Source organism: Lampetra fluviatilis, chromosome 7, assembly GCF_964198595.1.
Source record: "Lampetra fluviatilis chromosome 7, kcLamFluv1.1, whole genome shotgun sequence".
NCBI classification, from domain to species: domain Eukaryota; kingdom Metazoa; phylum Chordata; class Hyperoartia; order Petromyzontiformes; family Petromyzontidae; genus Lampetra; species Lampetra fluviatilis.
In genome coordinates, this window is record NC_136281.1 from 16,714,316 (window position 1) to 16,727,532 (window position 13,217).

The 13,217-nt window shown below is 56.3% G+C and overlaps 1 protein-coding gene across 2 annotated transcripts in view; it reads left to right on the forward strand.

Annotated features, from left to right (window-relative positions):
• LOC144933657 (homeobox protein otx5-A-like) overlaps nucleotides 1-11,770 on the forward strand; it is a 49,420-nt gene extending 37,650 nt beyond the window's left edge. For both annotated transcript variants that reach the window (XM_078858699.1, XM_078858700.1), the window contains 2 exons: nucleotides 1,761-1,912; nucleotides 6,355-11,770. In XM_078858699.1, the coding sequence (XP_078714825.1) occupies nucleotides 1,761-1,912; nucleotides 6,355-7,251 (1,049 nt within the window). In that variant the 3' untranslated portion in view covers nucleotides 7,252-11,770. The remainder of the gene's footprint in view (nucleotides 1-1,760; nucleotides 1,913-6,354) is intronic.
• The last annotated feature ends 1,447 nt before the right edge of the window (nucleotides 11,771-13,217 follow it).

Here is a 13,217-nt window from a genome sequence, read left to right on the forward strand (position 1 = left end):
GCCTCAAGGTGCACCTAGCCTGGCACGAGCGCTGTCGTGAAGTCCTCGTCACTTAGTGGCGAATGGCGGTTGTTGTTTCCAAATGTCAGCGTGCCTGTTGTGTGCGCACACGTGTTTGCTTGTGCCTGCCTGGGTCATGTCTGACTGTACCTATGTGTGTGTGTGACTTCGTAGGTGCTCGCTAACAGCACTTGCCCCAACAGTCTATTAAGGCTACATGGGGGATCTTTGTGTGACTCACGGTGAATGAGAGAGGGGGGAGCGGTGGTGTAGCGGTTAGCGCGCTGCACTACGAACCCAGCGACCCGAGTTGGATTCACGCTCACGGCCAACACCGGTGACGATTATCTGAACCGATTCTGGACCTCCTCCTAGGTCTACTCAGCCTCAAATGAGTACCTGGTGCGATGTGTAAACAACGCCACCGGGAAGACAAAGGTGATGGGGCAGTTGTGGAGAGAGTGGAGAGTATCCCATACCTGGGCAGTGTGCTCATGACCGGCTCCGGTTAGACAGCAAAGGTCTCACTCCGAATCAGTCGAGCGACAATATCTTTTCATCGGTTGCGTAACGCTGTGTGGAAGCTACCTGGTTTGTCGCTCCGCACGAAGCTTCAGATCTTCTGGGCCACGGTCATTCCCTCCCTTCTCTACGCTTGCGAAACGTGGACTCCCCTAATAGAGCATCTTCGCCGGTTGGAAACATTTAGGCTGGCCTGCCTACGATCCATCCTGGGTTTAACCAGGCTGGATTGTGTGAGGAGCTCACAAATGAAATATATGGGCAAAGTCCCATCGGTGAGCTCCTCCGGCAGGCAAGGCTGCGTTGGCTGCGTCATGTAGCCCGCATGCCCAGCCACCGCATGCCGAAACAGCTTTTGTTCGGCCGGATCGAGGTGGCTAAACGGGCGCGGTACGGGCTAGAGAAGAGATGGAGTGATGTGGTACAGGAGGACGTGGAGCTGAGTGGACTTGCCGATGACTGGTACCAGCGGTGTCAAGATCGGCCTCTGTGGAGGAGGCTCGTGAAGGTCGCTGCTGGGCAGTTGGAGGCAGTCGCCCTCCAACAACAACGGAGGGCGGAGGAGCGACGCTCACAACAACGAGCGGAGCGCCGGGTGGCTAAAGCACAGCAAGTTGGTACAGTAGGGGGCACAGGTGGTGCATCAGCCAGTCATCTCGGTCATCTCGGTCAGTCGACCCGTGGCACCTGCTGGGTCTGCACAGTGACCTCCTGCCAGCGGGCGTTCGACACTTCACGTGGCCTCAAGGTGCACTTGGCCTGGCACAAGCGTCGTGGTGACGTCACCGCCACTTAGTGGCGAATGGCGGTTGTTGTTGTAGCTGTGTGTGTGTGTAGCTGTGTGTGTGTGTAGCTGTGTGTGTGTATCTATGTGTGTGTGTAGCTGTGTGTGTAGCTATGTGTGTGTGTAGCTGTGTGTGTGTGTAGTTGTGTGTGTGTAGTTGTGTGTGTGTGTAGCTGTATGTGTGTAGCTGTAGCTGTGTGTGTAGCTGTGTGTGTGTAGCTGTGTGTAGCTGTGTGTGTGTAGCTGTGTGTAGTTGTGTGTGTAGCTGTGTGTGTGTAGCTGTGTGTAGCTGTGTGTGTGTAGCTGTGTGTAGCTGTGTGTGTGTAGCTGTGTGTGTGTAGCTGTGTGTAGCTGTGTGTGTGTAGCTGTGTGTGTGTAGCTGTGTGTAGCTGTGTGTGTGTAGCTGTGTGTAGCTGTGTGTGCGTAGCTGTGTGTGCGCGTGTTCCCCCGGCAGCGCCGCCGCGCAAGCAGCGTCGCGAGCGCACGACGTTCACGCGCGCGCAACTCGACGTCCTCGAGTCGCTCTTCTCCAAGACGCGCTACCCCGACATCTTCATGCGCGAGGAGGTGGCGCTCAAGATCAACCTGCCCGAGTCGCGCGTGCAGGTGGGGGCCACCCTCGTCCACCACCACCACTCATCCTACATCCATCATCACCACCACTCATCCTACATCCATCATCACCACCACCCATCCTCTATCATCATCGTCATCATCACCACCACCACTCATCCTACATCCATCATCACCACCACTCATCCTACATCCATCACCACCACCACTCATCCTACATCCATCATCACCACCACCCATCCTCTATCATCATCGTCATCATCACCACCACCACTCATCCTACATCCGTCATCACCACTACCACCACTCATCCTACATCCATCATCACCACCACCCATCCTCTATCATCATCGTCATCATCACCACCACCACCACTCATCCTACATCCATCATCACCACCACCCATCCTCTATCATCATCGTCATCATCACCACCACCACTCATCCTACATCCATCATCACCACCACCCATCCTCTATCATCATCGTCATCATCACCACCACCACTCATCCTACATCCGTCATCACCACTACCACCACTCATCCTACATCCATCATCACCACCACCCATCCTCTATCATCATCGTCATCATCACCACCACCACTCATCCTACATCCGTCATCACCACCACCCATCCTACATCCATCATCATCGCTTCTCCATCGCCATCGATCATCACTTCCTCCTCCTCCATCATCATTCGTCTGTCTCCTTGCTTCTCCGTTCGTCTTACTGTTCACTCGCTTCTTCTTCTTCTTCTCCGCCATCATCATCGTCATCAACAACCTCATCCCCAGGGCTGTCTCGAGGGGGATGCGGGACCCGGGACTAACGCCACTCCACGGGCCCCTCAACTCGAGGTGTCACATCGGATGACACCGTGACGTGGAAGCGTGCCCCCCCCCCCCCGCTACACCCCCCCCCCATACTCCCCTCCCTCCCCTCGTCTTTCTCTGCAAGATCTCATTCCTCCTCCTCCTCCGCCTCGAGTCGTGGTTCTCTGATGCTGGCACCGCACCCAATGTCCTTGCCGATGGGCACGTGCGGCCTGGCTGGCGACTCGTCGCTTCAGTAACGAAACACAGAACACAGAACACCGCGGCGACTCCTCCACGCAACAACGTGAACACGCAGACAGGACTCGCCTCCTTCCCGTGCCAGCCCCCCCCCCCCTCCGTGCAGAGCCACTCGGCTGCGTGTTTACACATCCTGGCAGTGACGCCGCCTTCTGGGAGTGATCGTTCTCAGCTCTGCTCGTCTCACACAACCAAACCCTCGGCATCGGTTTCGACATTCGGTTTCTCATCGGCAGCGTAAGGCTTGCTGAAGCCGCCCACTACCTGGGAATAATCCACGCGCTCATCAGCGACGCGCACCCCCCTCCAACTCCCCCCCCCGTCCCCGCCGTGACATTGGCGTCAAGCAGACCCACGCCCGGACCGAGTCCAAACAGCATTCTTGACTCGCAAATCCACAACAACCAGCAGCACCACAACCACAACCACCACCACCACCACAACAACAACAACCAGCAGCACCACAACAACAACCACCACCACAACAACAACAACGACGACGGCGTGGCGCTGTCGTCACGCGAGATGCAGGAGGCGGTAAAGCCAGTCACGAGATGGAGGTTTCGCAATTAATAATGGTTATATAATTATTATATTTAAAACATGTATTGAGAGTTAGGGTGAGGTTTACTCTGAGTGGGTCGTGCCTGCCAGGGGGGGGGGTGGGAGAGCGACTGCTGGGGGGCCTTAGAGGTCACTGTAAGAAGGCGTCTCTGTGGTAGCTCTGTGATGGCCGCTTCCGCGGGTCGTTCTCTCGCACGGAGCGAGAGATCACAACAGATGCCCAGGCTCGTGACTTCGCACCGGATATCGCAATGGGGGGTGGATCATGACACAAAGTGAAACGATGATAAATTACGTTGACAGCGAGAGAACTGCAGCGGGTAAACACTGCGATCGTTGCCGTCACGTGACCTCACTGGGTTGCAACAATTCACGTCTTCATCCAGGAGGGCCACGCGGAGCCGGGGCCGTTGCCACACTGGGTTCGCATTTCAAGAAGTTTTCGGGCAATTAATGACGACATTGTTGATTGTACAGGCGGGAGGAAACCTGAAACCCCACGTGTGCGTACGCGCGTGCGCGACAGCACTAAGCCCCGGCCGTACAGATTGAAACAGATGGCGATTGGTGCACTTGCTGTGCTGCCGTCTGCTGGCCAGCCCAGCCTAAGGCACCTCCTCGACGCCCACGTGCAGGGAGTGCCTTGCAGAGCACGTGGTGTGTGTTTGTGTGGTGTGCTGTGTGTGTGGTGTGCTGTGTGCTGTGTGTGTGGTGTGTGTGTGCTGTGTGTGTGTGTTGTGTGCGTGCTGTGTGCGTGTGCTGTGTGTTTGCTGTGTGTGTGTGCTGTGTGTGTGCGTGCTGTGTGCGTGCTGTGTGTGTGTGCTGTGTGTGTGTGTGCTGTGTGTGTGTGCTGTGTGTGATGTGTGTGCTGTCTGTGTGTGCTGTGTGTGTGTGTGCTGTGTGTGTGATGTGTGTGTGTGCTGTCTGTGTGTGTGCTGTGTGTGCTGTCTGTGTGTGCTGTGTGTGTGTGTGCTGTGTGTGTGCTGTGTGTGTGATGTATGTGTGTGCTGTCTGTGTGTGCTGTGTGTGTGTGTGCTGTGTGTGTGTGCTGTGTGTGTGTGTGCTGTGTGTGTGATGTGTGTGTGTGCTGTCTGTGTGTGCTGTGTGTGTGTGCTGTGTGTGTGTGTGTGCTGTGTGTGTGATGTGTGTGCTGTCTGTGTGTGCTGTGTGTGTGTGCTGTGTGTGTGATGTGTGTGTGTGCTGTGTGTGATGTGTGTGCTGTCTGTGTGTGCTGTGTGTGTGTGTGCTGTGTGTGTGTGCTGTGTGTGTGATGTGTGTGTGTGCTGTGTGTGTGGTGTGCTGTGTGGTGTGTGTGTGTGTGCTGTGTGTTGTGTGCGTGCTGTGTGCGTGTGCTGTGTGTTTGCTGTGTGTGTGTGCTGTGTGTGTGCTGTGTGTGTGCGTGCTGTGTGCGTGCCGTGTGTGTGTGTGCTGTGTGTGTGTGCTGTGTGTGTGTGCTGTGTGTGTGTGCTGTGTGTGATGTGTGTGCTGTGTGTGTGATGTCTGTGTGTGCTGTGTGTGTGATGTGTGTGTGTGCTGTCTGTGTGTGCTGTGTGTGTGCTGTGTGTGTGATGTGTGTGCTGTCTGTGTGTGCTGTGTGTGTGTGTGCTGTGTGTGTGCTGTATGTGTGATGTGTGTGTGTGCTGTCTGTGTGTGCTGTGTGTGTGTGTGCTGTGTGTGTGTGTGCTGTGTGTGTGATGTGTGTGTGTGCTGTCTGTGTGTGCTGTGTGTGTGTGTGCTGTGTGTGTGTGTGCTGTGTGTGTGATGTGTGTGCTGTCTGTGTGTGCTGTGTGTGTGTGTGCTGTGTGTGTGTGTGTGCTGTGTGTGTGATGTGTGTGTGTGCTGTCTGTGTGTGCTGTGTGTGTGTGTGCTGTGTGTGATGTGTGTGTGATGTGTGTGTGTGCTGTCTGTGTGTGCTGTGTGTGTGTGTGTGTGCTGTGTGTGTGTGGTGTGTGTCGTTCGCGAGCTCCTGAACTCATGTCGGGCAGTGTCGCACGCACGGCCCAGCCAGGCAGCCGTCTCTCTGTCTCTCTCTCTCTGTCTCTCTGTGTCTCTCTCTCTGTGTCTGTCTCTGTGTCTCTGTCTCTCTGTCTCTCTCTGTCTCTCTGTGTCTCTGTCTCTCTCTCTGTCTCTCTCCCTGTCTCGGCGTCGCGACTCGCGAGGTGATGACCGAGCTGACTCGACAACAATGTGAGGCCAACGTCGGCACGTAGGTTGGACCATTGCACCGACGACGTTTGTCCGACGTTCCATGTCGTGATTTCCACAGCTCCCTCCTTCGCTCTCCCATCCCAGGCCGCGTGCTGTCACGTGATCTATACGCAAAGTGTTTGAACCCCGCCTAGGTCGACTGGGCCTAAAACGAGAGTCGTAATTTCGGGTTTCCAAAACCGCATTCCTCGTTTACTCGGCTTCTCCGTTCCAGCACGAACGAAGCCGTGACAGGCTACGCGCACCTGATGATTACTAAACACTCCAACGTGACGTCAGGAGCGCCGATTTGATTTGCCCCCTTTCGCTTGGTACGCACACGTGCACACACACAAACAAAGATCCCCCGTATCGCCTAAACAGACTGTTGGGGCAAGTGCTGTTAGCGAGCACCTAATGAAGGCCGGCACGGTGGCGCACGAGGGGTGGGTGGCCAGCACCACGCTCGGTCGCCTTTGTCTCCAATGTAGCGATGTTGCACACACACACACGCACACACGCGCGTGATATAAGTATTTATTTGGGTCGGCTCCGTCTGCCGTGTTTAGCCATCATCAGGCGCGTGCAGCCTGTGCACGAGACGAAGGCGCGTGGGCGTCGCTGAACCCTCTTCCCCCGTCTCTTCCAGGTGTGGTTCAAGAACCGGCGCGCTAAGTGCAGGCAGCAGCAGCAGCAGGCCGCGTCCGGCGGGGGGCCCGTGAAGCCGCGGCCCCCCAAGAAGAAGAGCGCCCCCCAAGACGGCACCCCAGATGGAGGGGGGCCCAGCCGCTTCTCCCCCGCGGCCGGCGGCACGGGCACCAGCAGCAGCGGCACCACCACCACGAGCAGCAGCAGCAGCAACGGCAGCGGCAACGGCGGCGGGCACAGCCACGGCCACAACCACGGCGGCACGAACGGCGCGGGGGTGATGGGGGGCGGCGTGCCGTCGGCGGGGACCCCCGCGTCCATTTGGAGCCCCGCGCCCGTCTCCCCAGAGCTCGACCCCCTCGGCCTGGGGGCCCTGGGTCTGAGCGGCGCCGCCGGGGGAGCGGGCGGGGCGGGTGCATCCCTGAACGGCGGGGGCCACCACCACCACCACCACTCCTCCTCCGTGCAGGGAGGCTCCCCCTGCACCGTGCAACAGCAGCAGCAGCGCGTCTCCTACGGCGCCATGGGGCCTTTCGTGCAGAGCGGGGGCTACGGCCCCCCACAGGGCTACACGGCGGCCTCCTACTACGGCGTGGAGTGCGGGGGAGGCGGCGGGGGAGGCGGCGGGCCCTACCTGCCGGCCATGACCCTGCCCAGCCACAGCGCCGGGCTGAGCCCCCTGTCGGCGGCCGCCTCGTCGGGGTTGGGGGTCGGGGCCCTGGGACAGGTGTCACCCCACGCCGCGCCGCTGCCCCCGCAGTGCTACGGCTTCGCGGGGGGTGACTACCTGGACTACAAGGAGCAGAGCGCCTCCTGGAAGCTCAACTTCAGCGCGGCCGAGTGCCTGCAGGACTACAAGGAGCAGCCGGGCGCCGCGTGGAAGTTTCAGCCGTTGTGAGCCGCGCGCGCAGCGCCATGCGGTCGCCACGGCTGACGCCGCCGCCGCCGCCGCCGTACAGACTTGGAGCGCGACTCGACTCCGCGCGCGGAGCTCGCTTGATGAAGCTGCGCGCGTGAACCTCCGCGCGTCTTCGTAGAGATTCGGACGTGAATGAAGAAGCATTTGGCGTCGTCAATAAGAACGACGACATCGACATCTTCGCCGTCGCCACGTGAACTGCCAGGCGTGCCATGGCGGTCGAAACGGCCCAGCTCTTGTCTCGAAGCTATGCGCAGCAGCGGCAGCAGCGGCTGCCCGACACGAGTTGGAATCTTCCTTCGTTCGAGAGAAAGAGCGAGAGAGATGAAGCACAATCAGAGTTGGACGTCCTGCCGGGGGGGGCAGGGGGTGGCTGGGCCCTTTGTGACGTCACTGCACACGGTGGAGTCTGCAAATCAATTTAAAGTCGTCGTCGTCGTTGTTGTTTTCTTCGCGGAATCAGAATCTTTATTTAGAATGGAGGAATCCGATGAGCGATGAAGATAAAAAAAAAGTTGTCCACAGACGTTTCACGAACCGGAGGCTTCAAACTGAGGTCGGTCAGCCGAGTCGGCAGGCAACTCCGATGAGACGAACCCGTCGAGTTTAAAAACTCTCTCAGCGTTGCGTCCCCGAGCGCTCGCTCGGCGCGTGGAGTCGTGCGCGCCAGACGCGAATCGTTCCCCCCGTTGCTGGCAAACGGCAAAATCTCCACACTCGGCGAATCCGCACAGTTCTGCATCATGTGAGCAGCGTTGCTTCGGCGCATGCAAACTCTGCGGCGCTGCCGACCCGCCGTGCCCCGTCAGCAGATTCGTGCTCGCTCTGCTGCGTCAATGCCGGTGCAGGATGTAAATAGAGCGGCGCCGCTGATTCTCGTGTGTTGTGTTGTAGAGTTTTACGTGAAACGAGGGACCCGCATCTTTATAAGAGAGGGTCCACCCTCCCTATAAACCATCTGCCAGTTCGCCGGCGTTGATGTCAAGCGAGCGCGACTGCCGATGAGACGCCGTGGGTCGAAACCGCTCCCGGAGCATTGCTTGTGCCGAGTCGACGCTGCTGATGTTGCGCCGTCCTGAAGGGGACCGCGAGGCCGATGGGATGTGTAAAAAAACAAACTTGTATTGGTTGTCTGTGAAAGAGGCGCTGCTTGTCCAACAATCTGTACGAGTGGGGTGGGGAGCTGCAGCAGAGACGGAGACGTCCGGTCACGGACAGGAACGCGCTGCTGCTACTGCTGCTGCTGCACGGCCTGGGCATCTGGAGAAGCGTCGCCCCTTCCCACAACCGCTCCTCCCCCCCCCCCCCCCTATGTTGTGCACCACGTGGCATTTTAAAACGATGTAAGAAGTAGCTCTGTAATGTCCACTTCCGCGAGCCCGATGTCGAACGCGGGGGGGAGGGGGGGTAATCGATGTTTGACGTCGCGGCGCGGTGCCCCCTGCCGGCCGATGTTGCTGCGCTCAATTCTCAGGGCAACGACATTCATCCCCGTCTCTCTCTCTCTTCTCTTTAAATCGTGCTTCGTCAAGGAATTTGTGTTCATATTTTTGTCCCCCTACGCTCACGAAAGTTGTGTCTTCACCCACACACCCTCATATCTACTTGGACTACTGGTCGTGTTAGTGCTGCTCGTTGCCGGTCGCTGAACTTTAAGGGGCCCCACTCAAATGACCGCGGCCCACTTAACAGAGAAGTTTACATTTGGTTGAAGCTCCTCTTGCTATCGAGTCTCCCACCAACCCCCGCACTCCGTCGTGTCCATCTCGCCGTGGCTCTCCTCCTTTGCGAAGACGCCGAGACGTCGCTGCTGTTTCACGAGCACTCACTGTCGAGAAGAGGGAGGGAGAGGGGTCGGGGGGTGCATTCGAAATCGGTGGGGTAACTCTAAATGGATCGCCGTGCAGTACACACACACAGTACACACACACAGTACACACACACAGTACACACACACAGTACACACACATTACACACACACACAGTACACACACACAGTACACACACACTACACACACACAGTACACACATACTACACACACACACAGTTCACACACAGTACACACACACACAGTACACACACACACACAGTACACACACACACAGTACACACACACACAGTACACACACACAGTACACACAGTATACACACAGTATACACACACAGTACACACACATTACACACACACACAGTACACACACACAGTACACACACACACAGTACACACACACAGTACACACACACACACAGTACACGCGCGCGCGATGGATACAAAAACTTCACGAGTCTGGTTTCCAACAGTATTAGTATCATTATGATGATGATGAATACTGTTTTGTGCAAACGGCAATAAATATCAATAGAAGGGTGACGCGGGCGCCAAATAACAATCCCACCGCTCCTTCGGAGGGAGGCCGCGCTAAATGTTCGTCACCGGACATTCCACATTGCTATGTCAATGTGGAATGTCCGGAGGCGCAGCCCTGCAATAGCTCGCGCGCACCACCAGAGCGAGCGCTACAGAGCCCCTCGACGGGGTATGGTGGCCTACTCTTCCACCCCCCACCACCTCGATCGATCAAATCTTCGGGGGAGTCACCGGGTGAGTCACCGGGTGAGGACCGCCATCGTCACCGTTCCGCGCGACTCGACTGCACGGCCAAGTCGAGGAGCCGCGTGCTCTCGGCTCGTCACGATTACTCCGTGACAAACACAAACAAATCAACCGGCTCGCGCGCCTAATAAAATCCACGATTTGTGATGGGTTTGTTTTAAATGTACACGTGTTATCATCGCGTGCCAAACGGGGACAGCGCCGCTCGCGACGAGGGCGATGGAACCGAGAGGCACGGGGAACGCCACGCGCCGTGGAGAGGTGGCGCCGTCTCGGGCGCGCGCGAGTCGCGAGGGTGGAGGCAGCAATCGCTAGAACATCGTCGTCGTCGTCGTTGTCATCGTCGGTGGCGGAGTAACAACGACAAAGTCCGCGAGGGGGATGTGGCAATCGGTCATGTGCCCCCCCCACCCCACTTTGGTTCTTTCGGTAAAGTCACGTATAAAGAGAAAATAATAAATTAAATACTAGCATACGATCGCAACACAAGCAATCATCATCAGGTATAAATGAAATAGAAACACAAATCTAGTATACTTAGAAATGTAATGTAATACAACAGAGTCGGATAACATAACAGTCAACACCCTACCTGGTTGATTACGTTCTTCCTTCAGGATGATGATTGCTTGTGTTGCAATCGAAACGTCGTATGCTAGTATTTAATTTAATTTATTATTTTCTCTTTAAACTCTTTCTACGTGACTTTACCGAAAGAACCAAAGAGTAATTCCTGCAGTCACGAAAGCTCCAAATTAAGTTCCCCTCCCCCCCATCCCAATATTTGATTGGTCTCGCACCGAGAGGCTGGTCCACATGGCGGCTCCCCGAGCTCTCGTCGCGTCATTGCCGGCGAAACGTCACGGCGCTGGAATTGTAATTGTCGTGGGTTTACCCTCCAACACGCTACCGGCGTGCTGGACTAGCAACGAATCGGCACGTTTACGTGACAAGCCTTACGAATTGGCTGTGTCGGGTGGTGGCGGGGTTTTACGACACATACATTTACTCGAGCTAACCCAAACAAACACCTCTGGATGATATTGGTGGAGAAAGCCCTCCGTGCGATCATCACGCTCACGGTCTCGGACATTTACCGCTGTGGGGGGGGGGGGGCGCTTTGCCGTGACAGAATGCAGCCACGACGGCCCCGCTCGCCTCCGCCGGTTCCACGGCGACAACAACAACAGAGAGACACACAAACACGCGATGCGCAAACATTCAGAGGCCAAACGTTACCGCTCTAATTAGATTTAAAATAAAACGTCGAAGGTAAATGTTTGAACATTTACATAAACAAATTGTAATTTCAACCGCGTTTTTGTGCTTTTTGTTATTTTACGCTGTTGGTGAAAACATCTCTCTTGGTGACGGGGGGGGCAAGGCCCCCCTACTTGTGTGTGTGGGGGGGGGGTGATGGTTGATTCTGCGCAGTGCGCGTGCAGCTGCGTCCCGCACACTTGGACCACGACTGCCATTGTTGCTGCGCTTTAGTCTCACCGCGATGAGAACAATGTCCTCGCCAAGATGCAAAGTTGCCGATTCGGAGATCCGAACAATAGCATGTTAATTATTGACTACAATCCACGAGGTTAATTAAGAACGACCAGGTTGACTTAGCGGCGATTAGTAACGTGGGGTTTTTTAATCATTTCCTCGCGATGTGTAAACAAGCCGTGATGTGCTCTCGTACTCAGCGTCATCGGGAGCCCGGGGCCGCTCGTGTAGCTCCATCCACAGCCAAGCTTCTACTGGACATCTGCCGACAAAGAGCTTTATAGCTCATCGGATTCCGCCAGTATAATTTAATATTAAGATTCTGTCTCACCCACGCCAGTGTTATGGCTTCGCCGATAATGAAACAAAAAAAACACTTTAGAATTACGATCGAGGTGTTCGGGTTAGACCGCGGACTGTGATTGTTACGCTTAACGACACAATATAAATGCGTCGCTAAACCCGCCACCAGCCGACACACTCGTTCACGCGACCTCACGCAAAATCTCTCTCGTGGATCATGTTGGTCGCGGAAGGCCGACTGCGTGTTCAAAGCTACGGCTGGGCGCGCCCACGTGGCGCTGCGGTGGCGTCACCGAGACCCACTTCGCGGATTTAGCACGTGCGCAGTTACGTCACAATGGGCGCTTTGTCGGTAACTTCAACCCTCTTTTCTTTTTATCCCCTCCCGATAAACGAAGCCCAAACGCGTGCGGGACAGAGCGGCGTCGCTCGTGCATCATCATCATCCTCCGTAGGTCCTCACGTGAATATCACTTGCAGCACACACGTGTACAGTACACTGTACATGTAACGTCTCCTCCGTGTGGATGTCCACGTGTAAGATGAAAGTATTCGGCCCCACGGCCTTGTGGGAGTGAATACGCTCATCAGCAGTGATTCGGTACAAGCAAAACTCTGGACCGGTTTCGACACTTAGTGTCTCATCGGGGTTGTGAACAGGAGTCGAAGATGCCCGTCCCTCCACTCCATGGGTTTGTGTTGAGTTTTTCAAGATGCACCCATCACCCCATCACAGCGTACGTCTCTGTGTGTTTCACTTGCATTGTTCCGTCTCGTTTGTAACCGACGTCTCGCCGTAACCCTGAATGCAAATGTGCAATGCGTGTTGCGTTCACGCGTAACCGAGTCGCCTAATTCTCTCGAGCGCGAGGCGATGTCGTGGCGTGAACATCGATTTGAATGGTGCGCCAATCGACGAATCGTTACACGCGTCAATTGACTCCGCGGAATAATTGTAAATGAACCGGACTGTATGCACACTATGACAAATACATGCGTACAATGTACACATGCGTACGGTAAAGCGAGGAGCACGTCTGAAGCAACCACGGTACTCATTTAATGCTGAGTCGACGAGAGGAGGCCCAGGACCAAATTTCGGACTTTGTGCACCGGTGTTGGCCGCGAGCGAAAATCGAACTCGGGTCGCCCACATCGCAACGCGGTGCGCTCACCACTCCACCACCGCTCCTCCCACGCACGCAGTGGCATCGACGGACGATGAGCGGTAGCCCGAGCCGCTTGATGTGAAACGACGACTTCTCAAAGTGAACCGCGAAGAGGACTTCCCTCGCGACCGCACGAGGGACTCAGCTCCTAGGCGGCGTTTGACGCGAGCGTCACCGGGTGAAGACGTCCGACAAATCGCGCAAACCCCCTGGAACGCGCTGAGGATTCTCGGGGATCAACCCCTCCTACCCCTCCTCCCTTCTGGACGGTGTTTGCGAGCGACTCTTCCCCGCGTCGGCTCGAGCCGAGCGCTGTGTAACACGGAGAGAGAGAGACGCTCTGTGCGATCGCCCTGTCCGT